Raw genomic sequence first — 20,731 nt, forward strand, 5'->3', positions numbered from 1 at the left:
TATTTTTGCAGATGACACTAAACTCTGTAAGGTAATAAAATCAGAGCAAGATGTAGCTTCTCTACAGAGGGACTTAAATAAACTGGAGGACTGGGCGGCTAAATGGAATATGAGGTTTAACACAGATAAATGTAAGGTTATGCATTCAGGGATCAAAAACAAGAACGCAATCTATAAATTAAATGGAATTAATTTAGGAGAATCTATAATGGAAAAGGATTTGTGAGTGCTCGTAGACAGTAGACTTAGCAATAGTGCTCAATGTCAAGCAGCAGCTGCAAGGGCAAACAAAGTATTGGTATGCATAAAAAGGGGCATAGATGCAAGGGAAGACAGTGTAATTTTGCCACTGTATAAATCGTTGGTAAGACCACATCTTTAATATGCAGTACAGTTCTGGGCACCACTCTATAAAAAAGATAATTTGGAACTAGAAAGGGTTCAGAGAAGGGCGACAAAATTGATAAAGGGTATGGAGTCATTAAGTTATGAGGAAAGGTTAGCCAGTTTAGGCATGTTTACTTTAGAAAAGAGGCGTCTAAGGGGAGATATGATTACTATGTACAAATACATTAGGGGTCAAAACGGAGAGCTTTCATGGGAACTTTTTACCCCAAGGACCATACACAGGACACGTGGTCATCCCCTAAGGTTAGAGGAGAGGAAATTTCACAACCAGCAAAGGAAGGGGTTCTTTACAGTAAGGGCAATCAAGATATGGAATTCATTGCCAGGGAAGGTTGTGATGGCAGATTCAATAGATATGTTTAAGAAAGGGTTAGACAAATTTTTAGCGGAAAGGTGTATCCAGGGATACGACCGTTAATTTAAAATAAAGGATAGTAGTGGATATAGGGTAAAAATTGGATTGCAATATTGAGTCTGGGGGGATTTTCAAAATTGAAACAGATTGGCGGTTGCTTACTCTGGATTAATTTCAAATATAAGTGCAGGATCGCAGGAGATCCAAAATAGGTTGAACTTGATGGACTGTTGTCTTTTTTCAACCTCATCAACTATGTTACTATGTTACTATCTATAGGTTCATGCTGGAGAATTCCCAACCCATTTTTTCAAAGATGTCAATTGGGCAGCTTGATCATATAATTTAAAATTGGGGAGTGCTATACCACCTGAGGTTTTAGACCTGCACAATGTATTAATTTTAATTGATTAATTTAATTCACACCCTCCTTTCCCCACAAATCAGAGGATATGTACTTTGTGATGTTCTGGAATATATTTCAGAATATAAATCGGGGAGTGTTGTAAAGGGTATACAAATTTGTGTTCAAATATTATTTTAATTAAGTTGACTCTACCAGATATAGCAAGGAGTTTTTGATAAATTGAGATTTTAACTTTAAATATTCAATAAAAGGGTCAATATTTAGAGCTACATGGAGCAAAACTTGCCCTTAAAGACATTGGCATTTTATATTTAGCTGTCAAAGTCGCCAAATATCTGCAATCTGTTTACTACATTTACCCCCTGGAATCGAGTGAGCCATCTGCATCGACCAGAAAGAAGAGCATATGATCAGCAAATTGTTAGGAACTCCCAAGTCAGTACAGTGAAACTCGGGAACTACTCTGAAGGCCAGGTGTTCGCTGGAGCCCCTAGTGGTGGGGACAGACTGGGCTGCGGGCCGACCGAGGGTCGAGTAACGTATACTGACTTAAAGGAGTTCCCAGAAGTGGAGTGATTGGCGGACTGTAGTTAAGAAGAATCCTAGGTCAAAGGGTCACAGGCACAGATGCAATATCCAAGGACAAGCAAAGGGTCAAACACACAGGCAGAGAAGCAAAATCCGAATTCCAGGCAAAAGGTCGAGGTCAGAAGAGAAGGGTCACAGGTCCAATAACAAGCAGGGGTCAAAACACGGGTAGTCAAATCCAAGGTAGCAGGAACCAAAACAGATAGCACAAGCAGGCAGCAGGACTGAGGACAGAACGCTATAACCGGCAGTGAGTTTGCAGAACTCACTGCATTAAATATACAAGAGGACCAATCAGAGCCTAGCTCTGAAAGCGGACCCAGGGGCTGACTAATTAATAAATCAGGACCAGATAGCCACCAAGTGATTATATATTTCTGCGCTTGCGCCCGGCTGTCCCATGTTGCCGGGACGCGGCGCTACACTGCGGGGCGTCCGACCGTTGCCTCGGCAGCGGTCAGGAGTTGGGAGGAAATGACGTCACGGTCGTCATGGTGACGGCCAGGACGCACGGCAAAGATGACTCTTGTCAGCTACATTATTTGCATTTGCCATTGATCTACTGAGCTGTTTTTTCAAATTTCATATTGTTGATTCTCAGCAGGTGATATTACTGATACAATTGCCTTATTTGTGTCACAAGCCGCGGCGGTACTCACAGCCGCCGCGGCTCGTGACACAAATAAGGCAATTGTATCAGTAATATCACCTGCTGAGAATCAACAATATGAAATTTGAAAAAACAGCTCAGTAGATCAATGGCAAATGCAAATAATGTAGCTGACAAGAGTCATCTTTGCCAAGTGCCTCTCCCAATTTAAAGGGGTTTGGGCATATTGAACATGCCTGCTGAAAAGCAATCTGCACTTGGATTTATCAAACAGGTGGTCAGATTATTCCTTCTCCATTTTCGATCAGTTGATCCTAGCCTTTTCAGTACATAAATTTAAATATAAATTCCAAATCACTTCATGATTGTTCAAGTTGGGTCTCATCCCTTCTGGAAAGAGAAACCCACTACTTTAGTGATGAGGGTACCCCTAAAGAACTCTTTAAAACATCCCAAAGAATGCAGGGATTCACATATTGAGCATTAGTACCAACATAAACTTCCCACATACCTACCGGCTTAGAGCCCTCACCTATTAAAGATAACAAAAAAGGATTAAAGCTTTCAGAAGTAAATAATCAGAAAATCAATTGTTAGGGTCATTTGGGAATAGTCTGCTATACCCCTGTGAAGGTATTCTACTTCTGTGACCAAAAGGACCAATCTATGGGAAATCAAGCTCATATCGATTGTCAATAGAGTATGGTGCGTCTTGGAGTACTGAGAATTATGTTGTGGAATACTGAGTCTCCAGACATCGACCAAACCCATTTCAGAAATTAATTTAGAAAACATGGAGGGTATTGTACAAGTTATTGATTCCTTTTATCTATTGAAATCTGTATCAATAGTATTAATAAAGTGTAACAGCTTTGCTATAAATGTTCATGGTGGAGCCCTCGGTTGTGGAGATTGTGTTGGTGGGGATAATGTGCCCTTTCCAGTGCAAGTTGCTAAGTCTCTCTGCCCAATTCACAAGTAAGCCAGTTTTTTAAGAAAGTCTCTGAGTTGGAACCTTCAGCTCTTTACGACAGGCCAACAAATCTTCAATTATTTCTCCTCAGACTTCCCTCTGAATACACATTTCTTTGTTTGTAGATAACTATTATTTAAGTGGCAAGAGATTAGAAACGTGCCAATTCATATGGTAGTGATGTCTTCAAGGGAAGAATTTCTGTGTTCGCTTTCTCCGCTGTTTCCCTCATTTTTAAGAAGTCTTCTCAGATTATAGATAGGTTCATTTGAACTTCTCCCACTCTGTACGTTAATGGCTTTTCACAGGCAGTAATACCATTTAGAACTTGATAAAGAAAGGGTATCATCGGAGAATTCATTTTCTGACTCTGCTTGAGAGGAAAGCGTAAGTGGAGGCAATAACTCACCACAGTTATCAGCGAAGTAACAAAGGGCTTATCTTTCTAGGCTAGCGGCAGCAGCTAGGATGGTTTTGCCATTTTGACAGGATATATGTTTTGAGGCAGATATAGGTAGTGCCCTTGAAACAAAGTCCTCCGCTAAGTTTTAGGCACCATCTGCTCTTTTATAACAACACTACTGATCATGTTCCACAGCTGGCCTCAGATAGTTAGAATTTTATGTGTGCATAATTAAATAGAAGGAAATACAGATACTAAAATATATATTGCATCTTTTTTTTTTTTTTTTTTTAAATTTTTATTTTTGGAAGGTCAAATAACAAACAAAACCGATATGCAGTGTCAGCAAGAAATAAAAACCACATCACATAAAACATGATATAAAATCAACAGAATATCGTAAAAAATCAGTGCAAAGAGGTCAAATTAAGTGTACAAAGAATGACCAGAATTTTTTTTTTTTTTTAAAAGATGTAAGGGAGAGAGCGAAATGCCGCGAAAGAGGAGGGCATAACGCAGAGAGAGAGGAGAAGAGAGACTAGAACAGAGCAGAAAAGGAAAGGAAGAAAGGGGTTCTCGAAAAGAGGACGGATATATGTAGGTGTAGAGTCAAGTGAAAGGGGAGTAAGCCTGAAAAAACGAGAGCCATGGGCGCCATACCTTAGTGAACGATCTTGATGTCCTATTGATGATGCTGGTCATGTATTCCAGGCGCTGAACCTGCCAAACTCTGTTAATAACGGCCTGAAGCGAAGGTGGAGATTGCTGCCTCCAGTCTGCTGCAATTTGGCAGGTAGCTGCCGACAGGATATGCCTAGCTAACTTGTTCTGGTGTCGAGTCACCGCTGGCGCTCCCAAGGGCAAGAGAAAAAATTTAGGCTCTAATGGTATTGCTATCTGGAGAATCGATTGGATCAGGTGTTTAATCTCGGCCCAAAAGTTTGATAATTTGGGACAAGTCCACCATATATGGATAAAGTTACCCTCATGGGAGCATCCACGCCAACAGCGATCAGAAGAGTCTGGAAGAATTTTATGAATCCGGGAGGGAACGTAATACCAACGTTACAGTACCTTATAGACATTCTCTTTTATTTTAACGCAGATTGAGCTGGAGGCAGCATTCTCATATATCATTCCTTGCTCAAAAGAACTTCACCAAGGTCACGTTCCCAGGCCAGTTCATGCGAAACGCTAAGGTCTGAGGAAAGTGGGGCAAGTTCATAGTATAATGTTGAAATAAGGCCTTTCGTGGAGGACTGACGGAGACAAAGATGTTCAAATGTGGTAAGGGGACGGGAGGAGAGGCGAGTTTTGGCAGTATGGTGAAAATGGCGGTGTCACTCACCAGACTGTGAGTGCTTCTTCCCGTGTGTTTAGGAACCGTGGCCGTCCACCATCCTGAGGGTCTGTGCATGTGCAGCCCTTTCAAACCTTCAGTTCATGTTCCTTTTAGTTAATTGGCTGATCAGGCAACACTCCCTATTTATAGCACCTGAGTTCCATACCTCGTTGCCTGATCTTGGAGTCTCATTCCCCATGAGCCTCTGAAGGTGTTCCTGTGTTTCCTCGTGTATTCAGCGCTGCTGATTCCTGTGGTTTCCAGACCACTTCAACTCTCCTGTGTTTCATCGTGACTGTTTAGCTGATTCCTATCCGCTGCCTCCGTGCACTACAGTCTTCAGACCACTTCAACTCTCCTGTATTTCATCGTGACTGTTTAGCTGATTCCTATCCGCTGCCTCCGTGCACTACAGTCTTCAGACCACTTCAACTCTCCTGTATTTCATCGTGACTGTTTAGCTGATTCCTATCCGCTGCTCTCCGTGATCAACAGTTCCAGCTCAGCTCTACTCTCCCATGTTTCATCGTGGCTGCACCTGCTGGTTTCTATCCGCTGCCTCCGTGTGCCTGCAGAGTCCTGCTGGCTGCTACTCCTCGGTTCTGCTCGTGTCTGCAGCAGCTGATCCGCTCTCCGTGCTTCTCAGTGTTCCTGATGGTGTCTGCTCGCCAGTCTGCATCGGATCTGCGCCTCACTGCTTTCATCTCGTCTAGACCATCGCTACTCTTCAGGGTCCTCCAGGAGTCCAGTTCTTCATACTACTGCTTCCTGAGTATTTGTTTCCCTGCTGGTCTACCTACCTGTGCGCTGCACCTACTTGATTACCGCTTCACCCTCCCGGGACTTCGCATCCTGCCGGCCTCCAGCCGTTCAGGTATCTCTGCACTCCTGTCTGACAGCCTGCTCCTGAACCACGGTATGCATACTTCTCATTGACTGTGCTGGTGTATTGCATATCTTGCTGGACTGAGTTGTTCTCCTCTGGAGCTTACTATCCGCTGAGACTATTGCCATCATTGACTGTGTTAGCTTTTGCCCGGATAGTTTCTGTGACTTTGTATTATTGCAGTGCTGTTCGTCATTACTATATTGTGCATGTCATTGTGGATCAAGTTCAAGGTGCCCGTGTATCCTCTGTATTGCAGTCTCTCCCCGTGCTCCTCCTCACATATATATTCAGTGGTACAACTTGCTAGAGGCAGACCACTGATTCCTGTTTCCTGTGTCACCTGTTCCAGTGTCCTCTCACATAGCAGTGGTACAACTTGCTAACGCAGACCACTGACTCCCCGGATACCTTCACCTGGATTCCATTCCTTCACCCAGACAGCGGTACAACTTGCTAAACGCAGACCGCTGACTCTCATCACCTCCTCGTTTCTGTTGGACATTCCTTCTCACTATAGCAGTGGTACAACTTGCCACCGCAGACCACTGACTACCCTCACGTGTCCTTTGTCCATTCAGTTCCTTGTGTATTACTACATATATATTATTACCAGTGCTGCTAGTCATAGACTTTCCCGAGCATCTCTATCATCTGCTGCCTCCTGTTCCGTGATCACCCCGCTACCAGAGTACCATATTACCATCTATACTCCTCTGGTAAGCTTATCACCTGGTGATCCCTGGGTAAAGACTCCTAGTGCCCGTGACAGGCGGAGCTGAAGGAATTGGTAGAATAATTTAGTGGGAATATTTATTTGCGATTGGATGTCAGAAAATGAGGGGAACATAGCCGCATAGGTGAGATCGTTTAAGAAACGGACCCCTTGTGAGGTCCACGAGGAGCATGCTTCAGGAGTAAGGCCTGGAGCGAAGTCTGAGGAGTTAAACAAAGGAATTAGGGGAGAGGGATGGGGGGCAGAGGCCAAATTTCTGAGAGCATGAGTCCCAGACCGCCAGGGAATGTGTAATGACCGGATAAAGGGAGACACGTTTTGGTCTACGAGCCCGTGGGAGCCATAGGAGAGTAGATAGGGAAAACATACCCAGACTCTCAGCATATATATTGCATCTTGAGTGCACATAAGTCAATGTTCAGGCAATTTTGCAGAACCAATTGCAGATTGGTTTATTTATGCAAATGTGGCAGATCCTGATTAAAGTGCAGTATATCATTTCTGTTTAAGCCCACCTGGTGTTGACATACATAATAGACATGGGCCACACTAATAAGGATGTATGCTTTGTGCCACAAATTGCAGCTGTAACGACATTAGACGTTAGTTAGGGACTGCAATAGTATTAGTGTCTAGAGATGTGCTCATTGGTATAAATCAGGGGTGTCCAACCTTTTAGCTTCCCTGGGCCACATTGGCAGACGACGAGTTGGTTTGGGCCGCACATAAGATACACTAACAATAACGATAGCTGATCATCCAAAAAACCATAGAAAACATAGATATATATATATATATATATATATATATATATATATATATATATATATATATATATATATATATATATATATATATATATATGAGAAAAAAAGTGAATATATATATATATATATATATATATATATATATATATATATATATATATATATATATATATATATATATATATATATATATATATATATATATATATATATATACACACACACACACACACACACACAAGTTAACCCGTGCATGATACTCATGCATTCTAGTCATATCAAGCTACTTAAGGTGTTAAAAAGGTTCTTGTCATGCATTTGAGCCTAGCCCAGGCCTCCTCAAGGGAAGAGCGTTACTTCCCGACGCAAGCGCCCTTTTTTAACGTGGTTTTGTCCACATGTCACCACCTCATCATTTTTCTCCATCACCTCATCCTTCATCTTCATCGCCACATCCTTCATCAAGCTACTTAAGGTGTTAAAAACTCCCCACTGTCACCCCCGGCAACCACCAACCATTCCCAACTGTCACTTCTCCTTCAAGAAATATATAGGTCAGTGTATAACTCTGCCCAGCAGGTGGCGCTGCAGCTTCTTTTGTTTTTTTTCCACACACGCCACTAGGCATTTATATAGTAGATATAGATAGATATCACTTTTTTTTCAAATCCCCCTATACTTACCTTTCAATCACCCTGTTCAAAAAATCCTCCTTAGTTATTATACTATAATCACTTTTTGTATTGTTTCGATGCAATATCATTTAAGCCAGGCATTGTATATCAGGTTGCCCTGACCAGGCCTGCGGTACCTGACATATACACCACTGTGACCCCAAATTCGGACCTGTTTTAATAATTACACCACTATGTTAGTTAAGGGATAACAACTTACAATGGGCCAAAGAGAATAATATATAATGCCCCATTAGTAATACAAGTAGAAGTATGTAGCAGGGAGATAAGGTCCATGATGCTCCAGGACCAGGTGACTTTTATTCACTTGTCAGCGTCCCTTGAAATAATAAAAAAAATCCCCCTTAACTTACCTTTTAATCGGCTTGTTCTCCTGTCCTCTTCTCTTTTCTCCAATTCTGTGCTGCTGATTGTTCTTCTCGCGTGGGTGACTCCTCTGTGCTGCGCTCCGCAATGGATGTTGGGCGTGATGACATCACGCCCGACATTCACTGCGAGCGCCGCAAGGAGGAGGAGGAGACAAGGGAGGGAGCCGGAGTACCAGCTGACGTGACCGCATGAACGCAAGGTAAGTAGTTTCTTTCCTTTTTTTTTTTTGCAGGATTTTTTCCCCATTAAGAGCGCTGCCCACTTGCCACAACCAAAACTCCTTCTGGGCCACATTTACAGGCGTGCTGGGCCGCATGCTGCCCGCGGGTTGGACAACCCTGGTATAAATGTTTCACACCAGTCCTGATGTACTCAGATCTGTAATGGAAGATTTAAAATCAGAAAGGTCATCTCTAATCCCAATACATCTGATGTGCTCTGTAGCAATAGAAGACATCCCCATGGGGAACTCGTTGTGCCACCAGCATTTACTGTGCTATTTGGGAGGTCTCTGACCAAATGAGACTGCAGTCCTTCTTTCTCTCCTATTGCCAGATCACAGCAGGAGTCTGCCTCTGGAAAGCCCAACAATAGGGCTTGCACAGTGTGCGGTTAAAAGTCACTGGACATACCTGATATCAATGCCAGTGAGTGTCCAAGCAAGTTTATCTTTGTGCCACCAGGGCCGGATCTTAGAAGGAGTGGAAGCACCAATAGAATCTCTGGCCTCTTCACAATTTCTGCAGGATCATGGTTCAAGTCACGTTTGGGTTACCTGATTGCAGGGGGATGCAACTGTGCTAATTAGTGGTGCACTTATTTTCCTACATGTGGCCCAGTCAGACGAGTAATGTAGGATATAACAAATATATTTCTATTAATTGTGATAAGTTTCATAGAAAAAGGGTTAATTAATCAGGAATTTGGCAGGATAGTAAATGCCATGTAGCCTACACCATGCTGTTCCAAACCATGATCATGTTCACCATGATGCATTTCTAAGATGTAGCACATATAATGGAGTTCTATGGAAAAACTCATTAGGTACACATTATGCAAGGAAAGCCTTCAGAGCACACTTCCAACACACTATGGGAGGAATTCAACAGCGATGTGCCGGCAGACATCACCGCGATATCCAGCTGCGCACATTACCGCTTATTACGGAAAGAAATCTCCGCTCGTTTTCCTGCGCACCACTATGAGTGCATGGACAGTTCTGGAGGCACTCTGGGGCAAATCGCCCCTACTTGAATTCCCCCCTATGGCAAAGTACAAAGTTTTTTCTACACTTTTAACAGGTGTTTTTAACAAACACTCATTTGTATGAAGCCTAAATGATTGGCTAAGTGCTAAGAGCAAGTCTCTAAAATAAATGTTATCATTGGAAAAGTGTGTTAAAATATGGGAACTATGAAAACCCCCCAAAAGTGCACAGTTATTAAACATTGAAATGTACTGTTTATCATACTCATGCACCTTGCACAATATTAAGAATATTAAATATATATTGTTTTTAGATATGATATACTCAGGATAGCTATTAGCAAGAAGTGCTAAAATATAAGTGCCACCAAATCAGCTCCGACCTGTCGAGGCAAGGACTCCACCAGACCTCTGAAAGTGTCCTGTGGTATCTGGCACCAAAACACTGTCAGCAGATCCTTTAAGCACTGTAATTGTGAGGTGGGGCCTCCATGGCTTGGACTTGTTTTTGCAGCACATCCCTCAGATGCTGGAACAGAATGAGACGTTCTTCCCCATTGTGCATTCTGGTGCCATCTCTCCCCAGGTAAATGACGAACAAACTTCCGTCCACATAATGTAACAGAAATCCTGATTCATCAAACCAGGAAACTTTCATTGCTCCATGATGAACATGCCCACTGTAGCCGTTTCCGGTGGTGTACAAGAGTCAGTATGGGCACTTTTACCATACTATACTTTACTTTATCTCATCTGAAAATACTCTTCCTTGCATCTTCTTAGACCTGCCTCTGACCAGCACTCTGCCAATCAACTAATCAATCCCTTCTACAAGACTTTTTCTGTGTCCTTACCTACCGATAGAATTCCCTACCACTTCTGGCCAGCCTTCAAATATTGAAAACTCTGTTTGAAAACTAGCCACTTTAATAGAGCCTAACCTACTCTCACCTACACTATTTACATTGGTGAATCTTAGGTAGTGTTTCAGCCACACTTGCTCTTCTTGTCTCAGCTCTACCATTTTCCCACTAGATTGTAAGCTCTACCATTTGTTCACAACTGCATTTATTTTATCTACCTCGTATGTCCCCATTTTATGTATGCTCCGTTTTCCCCACTGTACATAATAGATGCATTTGCGCAAATCGAAGAGCGCAGCATTTGCACTGCTCAACTGTCCGTTTGCACATACAAAATTACCTATAGAGAATATGACTAATGACAACTGCTTCATATATGCAGACAATAATGCATTTCAGAGTAAAAACTTTCAAACACATCAAATTGTCAAACAGAATGAAGATTGTTTACGAAAACATAAATGGCAGGTTTTCAGAAAAATATATTTAAAACGCAGCACAAAAACACCAGAATGCTCCAAACATAGAAGGTGGATACTACTATACATCTATAAGACAAGTACGCACACTTAGAGGATTATATGGATATAAGTTTATACATCAGACTTCAAAGACTGATAATTTGGGAAGTAAGAGAGGTTTGGGGATTTGCAACCAAATGATAAAAAATTGGTGGAAAAGCTTCTAAATGTTTTTAATTTTATCGATTGCAATATGTCACTTACCTATTTTAACAACATCACGAGTGCTGTAAACAGGCTCTTCTTCCTCAGTTTGTTCTATACTTCCTATTGTAAGAATAGTTGGACAGACAACATTGCGAGAACAAGTCTGTGATTCATCTTTGCCAGAATGTGATTGTGGTCTTCGCTCTACTTCAAGATCACCATCATCATCAAGCAGTACTTCTATTACTTGCATATGTGTTTTTTTATGTTTAGTGAACAATGACCCATCTTCACTACCCAGCTCTTGTGTTTTTTTACTGTCTTTATTCTTTTCTTGCTCAGATTCTTGGTAACTACTTGCAGCATCCAATACATTGTTTTCCCAAAGGATCTTGAACTGTGTTTGAAAAACTGCAGATAAAACATAAACATAAATAAACTAAAGTGACAAAAATAAGATCTGAAGAACAAGTACTAAAATCAGAAGAATAACATTGCTGAGTGCTAGGTTGATACAACCAGTGATGTTGAGCTTTTAGATTTCCCAGTATTTCCCAGTAGGCGATACCATGGAAACACAGAAGACATCAATACGAGTCAAGTCTAGGGGCAGCCATGTCAGGATGGGGGTTTGGGAGGAGGAACACTTGCAGCTTTGTCCCGTTCCTCTGTTTTAATATATCACTAGTAATATTGGCTAGCTTTCATAGATTAAAATAAGGCAACGTGGCTTGAACATCCCCCAAACAAAATACAAAAAAAATACATAACATTTTAAAAAGTTTGACTTTCATTCTATATGACACTGGCTCAAGCTGTCACTCAAGCAAAAATTTACTCCTGCTCATGGCTGTATACTTTTTTCACTTTTATACAATATATGCTATATAGCATACTTTTTAAAAGGGAGAAAAACAAAGTGGAAGTCATTTACTAATTGCAAAAGAGTGGGCAAAAGCAGCTCTGGACACTGTATGCCTCAATTCGCACAAGTCTTCTATATTTCTGCTGAGACATTACAAAGCAAGTTGGCAGCATTTGTGGTGAAGCAGGTTTGCACTAGCATTGGAGAGAATATATAGAAGTTGGTCCCCCGATGGTCCTTGTTTTGGGGAGAAGTACACTAACAAGATTTAATTTTGCAGCATTACTGTAAGGAGATAAAAGGATGCAAATGGTGCATTTTTTTTATCATTATAAAGTTATTTATAAGGCGCCACAGATTCCGTAGCAATGGACAATCGCACAAATACAGTCAAATCTAATATAGTAAGCAAAATCACAATAACATGAAGCAGTTACACATAAGTAGCACAGATGAGTGTGAGAAAAATGTAGGGACTCACACAAAGCCAAAAGGCATGACAAGGACATATAAGGAAGATGGACAGAAGACAGACATGAGACAATAAGTAGAGAGGACACTTACCATGAGAGCTTCCATTCAGGAGGGAGGGGTGGTGAGAGACAGTAGGAGCCCTGGCATAAAATAGAGATGGCGGGCAAAGGAAAAGGAGTGGATGGATGAGATTAGCAAGAGGAGGTTGGCCTGGCAAGTATGTTCAGGAGAGTTTTGAGGGAGCATATGAAGGATTGTAGGTTGGGGGGGTCGATTGATGTGGGGGTAAGGAGTTCCTACAGTGCGGGACAGCACGGAAGAAGTCTTAAATGCGAGAGTGGGAGAAGGTAATAAGAGGTGATAGAGGCGTAGATCAGAGGAAGATCGGAGTGACCAGGTAGGGGTGTACCTCAAGATGAGGTCAGATGGGGGACTATACTTGCCATGTGGAGGGAGGCACTTTTTACTATAAAAGGGTTTCTCCATAATAACATTTTAAATAAACTCGATTTTCCTCATGGCTTACATTTCTATACTTATTCTATTCCATACCAATAGGCACAGCATTTTATTTTTTTTACCAGATGTGGTTCAGCATATATAATTGCCACTACCCTTCTATAATTGGCAACAATTATATCTCATCTTTGTTACGAGACGCTGCAGTACGCCGCATCCTGGCGTGAGGTAGCAGCCGAGCACGTGCATTAGTTTCAATATACTGTTATCTTTGTGGCATAGAGTAGGAGGGTGTAGGGACATCCTCCAACTCCACGGGGAGCTCTCGCATGATTCTATTTGTCATTTATACATGTTCCTGGTTTTTGATATGACCTATGCTAGTTCCCAGCTAGTATTTAATTAGCAGCCTCCTGAGGCTCATTGTCAGCCCTGTCCTCCTTTCTGATTTGTCCGTCATAGTATTTAAGGCAGTGAGGACTGGGCATCACTGCCGGTTATAGTTGCTGCTCTGTGCATACTTACCTGCTCCCTGCTCAGTTCCCCTTCTCTGCCTTTGGATTGACCTTGCTGTGTATGACCTTGGATCGTGTACTGGACTCTGCTGTATTGCCTGTGACCTCGATCTCTGCCTGTTTCCTGGATTCGTTGTTTGCCACCAGCCCTGACCTTTTGCTTGGACTTCACCACCGCTGTCTGCTATTACACAATATTCCTGGGTTCTTCCCAGTCAGTGCACATCTCACGACCCTCTGTCTGTCTGCAGCCAAGTCTGTCCCCACCACTAGGGGCTCCAGTGAACGCCAGACTTTCGGAGCAGATTCCGGGTTTTGTTGTACTGGCTGGAGGGGTTCCTAACAATCTTTTCTATATTCCAATTTGCTTGGGAATTTTTACCACTTATCTACACAGATACAGTAATGTAAATAGGCACGGGTCTTCTCTTGGTGGAGACCTTCAATTTAATATAAAAAAATAAACCACCATTGTTTTAATACTTAATAGAATTACATTTAACTGTAATTTCAGCATGTGTGGCTGCAGAAAATTTCATTAAGTCTTTTTTTCAATATTGCTCGAGTTCCATTAGGTTGAATGGGAACGATTGGTGAAGAGAAATTTTTAAAATCACTCCAGGACATTTCATTATCTGAATTTAGCCACTCCAATATGGCATTTGCTGTATGCTTTGGATGACTGTCCTGATAAAATAAAAATCTCCCATGTCTTTTGCCGACTTATTGCAGGGTTTCCTACAATATTTGTCTATATCCTGCTCCTTCCATTTTCCCTCTATTTTAACAAGGCCCTGAATAAGAGACTCATCCCCATAGCATTAGGGATAATGTTCTTAGGATTGTGTACAGAGATAGGTTTGCAACAAACATAACACCTACCATTGAGTAAAATTTATAGTATCTTCCTCTACTTGATATGAAAGTCTCTGTATTAAATAAATATATATATATATATATATATACACACACACACATAAATAAATACATACACACACATCTTGTACACATACATACACACACATCTTGTAACCAGATTGGGGGAACAGATGCCAGGGGTTCCTCCTAGCGCTGAGTGCAGCGTCTGTCCGATGGTGGTGGACATCTTGGATTCGGGTCTACGATCTACTTTTAACCCTTCTCCTTTCCTGCTACTGGTGCTCCATTCATCAGCAGCATATTTAAGGCATCTGATCCTGCAGTCAGGTGCCTGTTCTTTGTGTGTCAAACTCTAACAGTGTTAAGATTTGACTCCTTTTGCTCCTGCTAGTTCAGCTCGCTGTTCCAGTGAATCTTTGGTTGCCGTTCAGTGCCACTCGTCAATGGATATGTTCTCCTCAAGTCTACCCTGCTGCTCTGCTGTACCTCTCTGCAGAGTTTCTCTTGTTCCTCTACTCTCCATACGAGTCTCGCCTAACACTTGAAGACAACCTGTCCCGTTAGACTGCGCGCCTCTGGGTAGAGCAGTGCGAAGTTAGGCTGATCTAGGGATCCTATACTTCTGCTGTGAATGTGACAAGAAGGCACACAAGTCATATTCAAGGTATTGGTACAACCGGCCTCAAACAGCTTTATTAAGCAATATAAACACCTTGACTGTCCGGCATTACCTAAACACATGCCATTCCTGAATGTCAAACTAAACAAAAAACTATTAGACGTTCCAGCACATATAGTTTACTCACAACAGATATCAAGCTATCTACCACAGAGACTCTGCAGTCTCTTTCCCCATGCAAAGCAGAGATTCAGACTGATCATACCTTACAGGTGCAACCATTAATCAGTCTGCTGTCAGACTAGAAGACCTGGACTGGGTCTTGTAAATGGAGCCCTCCCTTCTCTCTCCATTTACACGCCAGGGACCATTACCACCTTTTTCTTAAAGCTGAACACACTTTTTTGAGAAGCTCCTTCCCACACAGAACAATCTCACAGCGGTTTTTAAAACATATAGGTCAGAAACCAGGGACAAACATACTTGCCCAAAACCACTATTCCCATGTCTTTGTCACAATAATAGAGTCCCATGACTCTTGCACCCCATTCTTTACATTAATTCCAACTTGTGTCAGGTGAGTCCCAGGTCTCCCATGGCTGCTAGTGCTAGGGAAAGACTTGCCTTTAAAAGCTGTGTGCAGGTAAGCCTTAAGCCCAGATAAAATAGCATAGCATTTGATCATGTTAGGACTGACCAGAATGAGAAGACTTTGGCGTGAGTTGGTCAGCTTAAACATATATTGCAATATGTGGAACTAACATTCCCTGTTTTTAATATAGAACAGTACTTGATATAGAATTAATTATGTGTTTGGAGAGTGCAGAGTATCCCTGTTTTCATATATATATATATATATATATATATATATATATATATATATATATATATATATATATATATATATATATATATATATTAATATATTAATTAATGTTGCTTTAAATATCTTGTCCAGTAAATCATGTATGCGCCATGAGAGTTGCATTGTTGTACCTTATCACATATTTAGCAAGCACCTTTCAGGATCTACGATCAAAAGGAATACCATTCAGCACACCCAGTCACTCCCATCCTAATGCTCTCAGCGAGGAACAATTGGCATAAGAGTGCAAAAATAACCTCATGATGTCACAAAATGCCTCAAATGTCTCATGTTATCAATTTCACTTCTCATTACTAAGGTGGAAATACGCTTGAAGCGCTTGTATAAATTTTAAATACAAATGACTATCTACAGTACATTAGGCAAAGAAAACGACTCACTGTTTTCATAAGGAGACACACTATTTATATTGCTTTGTATAAATATTTATTATTTCTATTTAAGATGCGCAATTATTACTTGACAACCATACTGCAAAGCAGTGTGGAAATCATTGGTGACTTATAACAATGGTAACAGCATGCTGGATTAACCCAACATAAAGTTTCAATGCCCGTATGCTTACTGGGAATGTATGCATTTTATTATTCATTTCACATCTGTTAGAAAAATATTGCCAGTAACTAAATTTTATAGTCTTTTCTGGTTCATACTATTAGAAGGAACATACAACTAAATAGTTAAACAAGTGATGGTTATCACATATTTTACCTGGCTGTCCAACTGCATTCAGTCTGACCATGAGATGCCTTTTATGTGGGATGTGAAGATGGATGTCTGACAAAACAGTGTCTCTTGTGAATGTAATCTCTTCCATTTCTGCCTGCTCTCCCAGGTCTGCATGTTTCTCTTCCCCAATATCTTGTGATGGCTAAAAGATTAAAAACATAACAAGGGTGAAGATTGTAGCAAAGTATTTACCATCAATTACATTTCAGCATTTTATAGTGGTCCTTAAAGTGCACCTGTAGCGTGTGCACAGTGCAGTCCAGACAATTTTATGGCTGACCCATTATTTGCCATATATCTCAATTGTGTCCCTAATTTCTACATGGTGGTTGCATTCTTATGAATATTGAGGTCAGTCCACAAAATGGCTGTTAATAGGTGCAGGTTAACATAACATTTCAAGTGGTTAAAAAAAATACACTTTTAAAAATAAAATAAAAGGTTTGTTTAGTGATTGTGCATCTGCTTCTTGCGTGCACCCCAACTGTTTAGCTTTGTAAACAGCTTGTTTTATTGATACAGCTTCCTGGCCAGATCTACTTTCTGCAAAGGTTGTATGGTAATATGCCTGCGGTCTCTCCCAAATACTGATGAACTACTTGATAGCGCTCTGCTAAGGTCTGTTCTGCTTCTAGCGCCAACAGCCTATTAAAAGGTGTTGGTATCTGGTATGTGTTCTGCTTAGACAAAGATCTGTTTCTTGGGATCGAAACAGCTGCTGTTGGCCATTTAAAGCCACATAATGTATGTGTGAATAAAGGATTTTGTATCTACTGAGAGCTGGGCTCTTGGATTCTGCAAGAATTACTGCTTTATGTCTCCACTCTGTCCTGCATCGGTTCTCAGCAGGCACAGGCTGGGAGAGCGAAGACCGGGGGGGCACACAGGAGGCCGCATCACATGAAACGGGATGCGTCCGCGTCATTGATGCGGCCGCCGGTGAAAAGGTGGTATATTGCATCCGGGGGGGGTCGGCCGGCCGGCCTACCTCCTGGCCCTAATAGCGGTCTGACTGAGCGGCCCGGGGTCTGCTGCCCCCCAGGCCAGCCCGCCCCTGGTTCTCAGATGCCTTTATGTAAGGGAGTGTTGCTGTTTTTAGTTATATTTAATTTATATACTGGGTAGGAACCCCCTTTGCCCCCAGAATAGACGGAATGGCATGTCGTGGCATGGTTTCAACAAGGTGCTAGAAACATTACTTAGAGATTCTGGTCCATGTTGACATGATACCATTGTTGCAGATGTGTTGGTTCCACATTTATGTTGTAAATCTCTTCTTCCACCACATCCTAAAGGTGACTACGGAGACTACTGCAGTACACAGAACTTATTGTCATCTACGTGGAACCAGATTGAGAAGAAGTGTGCCTCTGCAATATGATGCATTATCCTGGTCCTTAAAAGATGGGTAAATTTGGCCATATAGGGATACACATGGGCAGCAACAATACTCAGGTATGCTGTGCATTTAAACTATGCTCAATTGGCATTAGGAATCCTAATATGTACCAAGAAATCATCCCCCACACCATTACACTACCACCACCAGCCTTCACTTCTGACACACATCAGGGTGAATCCATGCTGTCTACGCCAAATTTTGACCCTACCATCTAAATGTTGCAGTATAGTTCGTCAGACCAGGAAACATTTTTCCAAATTCTCAACTGCCCTGTTTTGGTGTGCCTGTGCCCATGGTAGTATCAGTTTATTTCCTCAGCTTATAGGAGTGGAACCCAGTGTGGGCCCTGTAGCCCTTCCAATTCAAGGTTCAACATGCTGTTCATTCAGAGATGCTGTTTTGCATACCACTGCATGATTATTTCAGTTACTGTCACAGTCCTGTCAGCTTGAACCAGTTTGGCAATTCTCCTCTGGCTTCTTTCATTAATAAGGTGTTTTCACCCATAGACCTGTTGTCGCTCAGTGGATGTTTTCGGTTTACGCACCATTACCTATAAACTCTAGATACTGTTTAGCATGATAATTCCAGGAGATCAGCAGCTTCTGAGTTGCTCAAGCCCCCTCGTCTAGCACCAACAATCATTTCGTCAAAGTCACCTAGATTACATTTCCGGTGTTTGGTCTGAACAGCTTTATGCACTTATGCACATGATTGGCTGTTTAGATATTTGCATTAACAAGCAGGTGTACCTAATAAAGTGGCCACTGAGGGTATATACACAAAGAAGAGGCTGAAGTAAGCTTTTCAATAAAAATTAAATGCAGGAAAAGATTCTTAATCTAGTGATTAAGACCTCAAGTGCCATCTTCTCCTTCTACCTATTCAACCACTTGGGAAGGCACTGGAGCAAATCTATGACATAGCATGCCAGGGATAAGCACCTATTTTCCGGGTGCTCCATCCAGCTGTTTTTGCTTGCCACCCGGCTCTTGGAGCCTAACAGAGTCCTATTATTAGAATAAACCACTGTTTCTCCTATTAGAACAGGCACTATGTGAGAACTACCGCCAGCAGGAGACCACTGCCCACAAGTCTGACCAGTCCTGACAGTTGTGGGCAATAACCTCCAACATTTTTCATTATTAATGCAAATTATTACAACTGCCCCCACCCGGTTGGCAAAATTTTATATAAATAATTATTGGCACAAAACAGCAAGTGAAGCAACTATGTGTGAGTTTAGTATTAATGGGGACAAGATATCTGCTTTAGAAACATATCTAATTAACCAGTTCTAAGTATTAATATTAATTTAACTGTTAATTTAATCTGCATTTTTTTATTTATCACATGACTAGATATTTATTTAGAATAGATTGCATAAATAAAATAAATTTTTGTGTTTGGTACAATATCATTTGTAGAATAGGGCACATTCTTAAGAGGCAGTAGGTAGGGGATAAATAACATGAGGTACTATAAATAGCTTAAACGTCTCCTCTTGGACAATCTATAAATAAGACATTTATGCCATCTGACACTTGCATATGATTTACATTAGGATGAAATACACACTAGCTAAAACAGCAGAAAATAACTTTATACATTTGTAAAGCCTATAAAGTTTGTGCACTTATTGTGGATTAAGGAGACATAAATTGAAATGTTTTATGTTTTTAAGTGACAGTGTCTCTGCTTCTGTGTCATTATTGTACAAAATATTATTTCAAGCATTTCTACTTGTTGGGAAGTTTCCCTTTACAAGGCAGCGCCGCTTTAAATTTAAGCGCTGAAGGCGCTGATCTCGCCGGAGTTGAAGAATCCGGACATTGATACATTTACCCCCTAATGTTAAAAGGCAGAGAAAGAAAACAAAAATACATTCATGACACTACAAAACTCACCTAGGCATGCAAAAATACCCTAATTGCAAAACAGCTGTCTTAAAAATAAAAAACAGGAATAAATAAAAGGTCATAGTACACTCATGTACTCTTGGCGTAATTTTGCTGTTCGCACTAGAAAGATTAAGCCCCACGAATTGACAATTTCTATTCTAATTTCATTATTTTTTAAACCATTTTTCATTCTTCCAGAGGGGTGCAGTTACTAATTATAATCATACTTGGCAACTCTGTAAAGTTGGCCTCCAGTAGAACCCGGAGGGCTTAAGGGAACGGGAAGATGCGAATCGTGTCATTTTAGTACTGTCCCGCGGAAAATGCACTGTATTGCCGTGGGGGGGCAGGGCCACAATTATGCGATTCACCGCAAATCATGTCATTGAGGCTCCCATCGGACAAGATGCGGGCGAATTGCCTGCTCTCCCAGAATGTCTGGGCAAATATGAATTATATGCTAGTAAGTTTAAAAACTGTCTTATTGCCCCTTTATGTAAAATGAACTGTACTTCCTTGACCTTTGCAACACTTATTTTTTTTGTAAATGACATTTAATGAATAATTAGGTAGCAAGGTTGCTATTTACCAAATATAGTATCCTTAGCTTTTAATAACAAGTGATACTGCAATGTTATGTGCACTTTACTTAACCTTTATTTAAAAACCAAGCATCTGTATTTATGTTTATTTGCACGTTCCACATGCTTTTGCTCTACCCCTTTAATATATTTAGAAATAACTACTATCGGGAAGCAATACAACA

At 41.2% G+C, this 20,731-nt stretch overlaps 1 protein-coding gene across 2 annotated transcripts in view; it reads right to left on the reverse strand.

Annotated features, from left to right (window-relative positions):
• The window catches only part of METTL22 (methyltransferase 22, Kin17 lysine), a 104,131-nt gene that overhangs the window by 83,098 nt on the left and 302 nt on the right, over positions 1 to 20,731 (reverse strand). For both annotated transcript variants that reach the window (XM_075179843.1, XM_075179842.1), the window contains exons 2-3: positions 16,645 to 16,804; positions 11,294 to 11,647 (exon numbers count right to left, since the gene is read on the reverse strand). In XM_075179843.1, the coding sequence (XP_075035944.1) occupies positions 11,294 to 11,647; positions 16,645 to 16,750 (460 nt within the window). In that variant the 5' untranslated portion in view covers positions 16,751 to 16,804. The remainder of the gene's footprint in view (positions 1 to 11,293; positions 11,648 to 16,644; positions 16,805 to 20,731) is intronic.

The sequence above is a fragment of the Mixophyes fleayi genome, chromosome 7 (genome assembly GCF_038048845.1).
Source record: "Mixophyes fleayi isolate aMixFle1 chromosome 7, aMixFle1.hap1, whole genome shotgun sequence".
Taxonomy (NCBI): Eukaryota; Metazoa; Chordata; class Amphibia; order Anura; family Limnodynastidae; genus Mixophyes; species Mixophyes fleayi.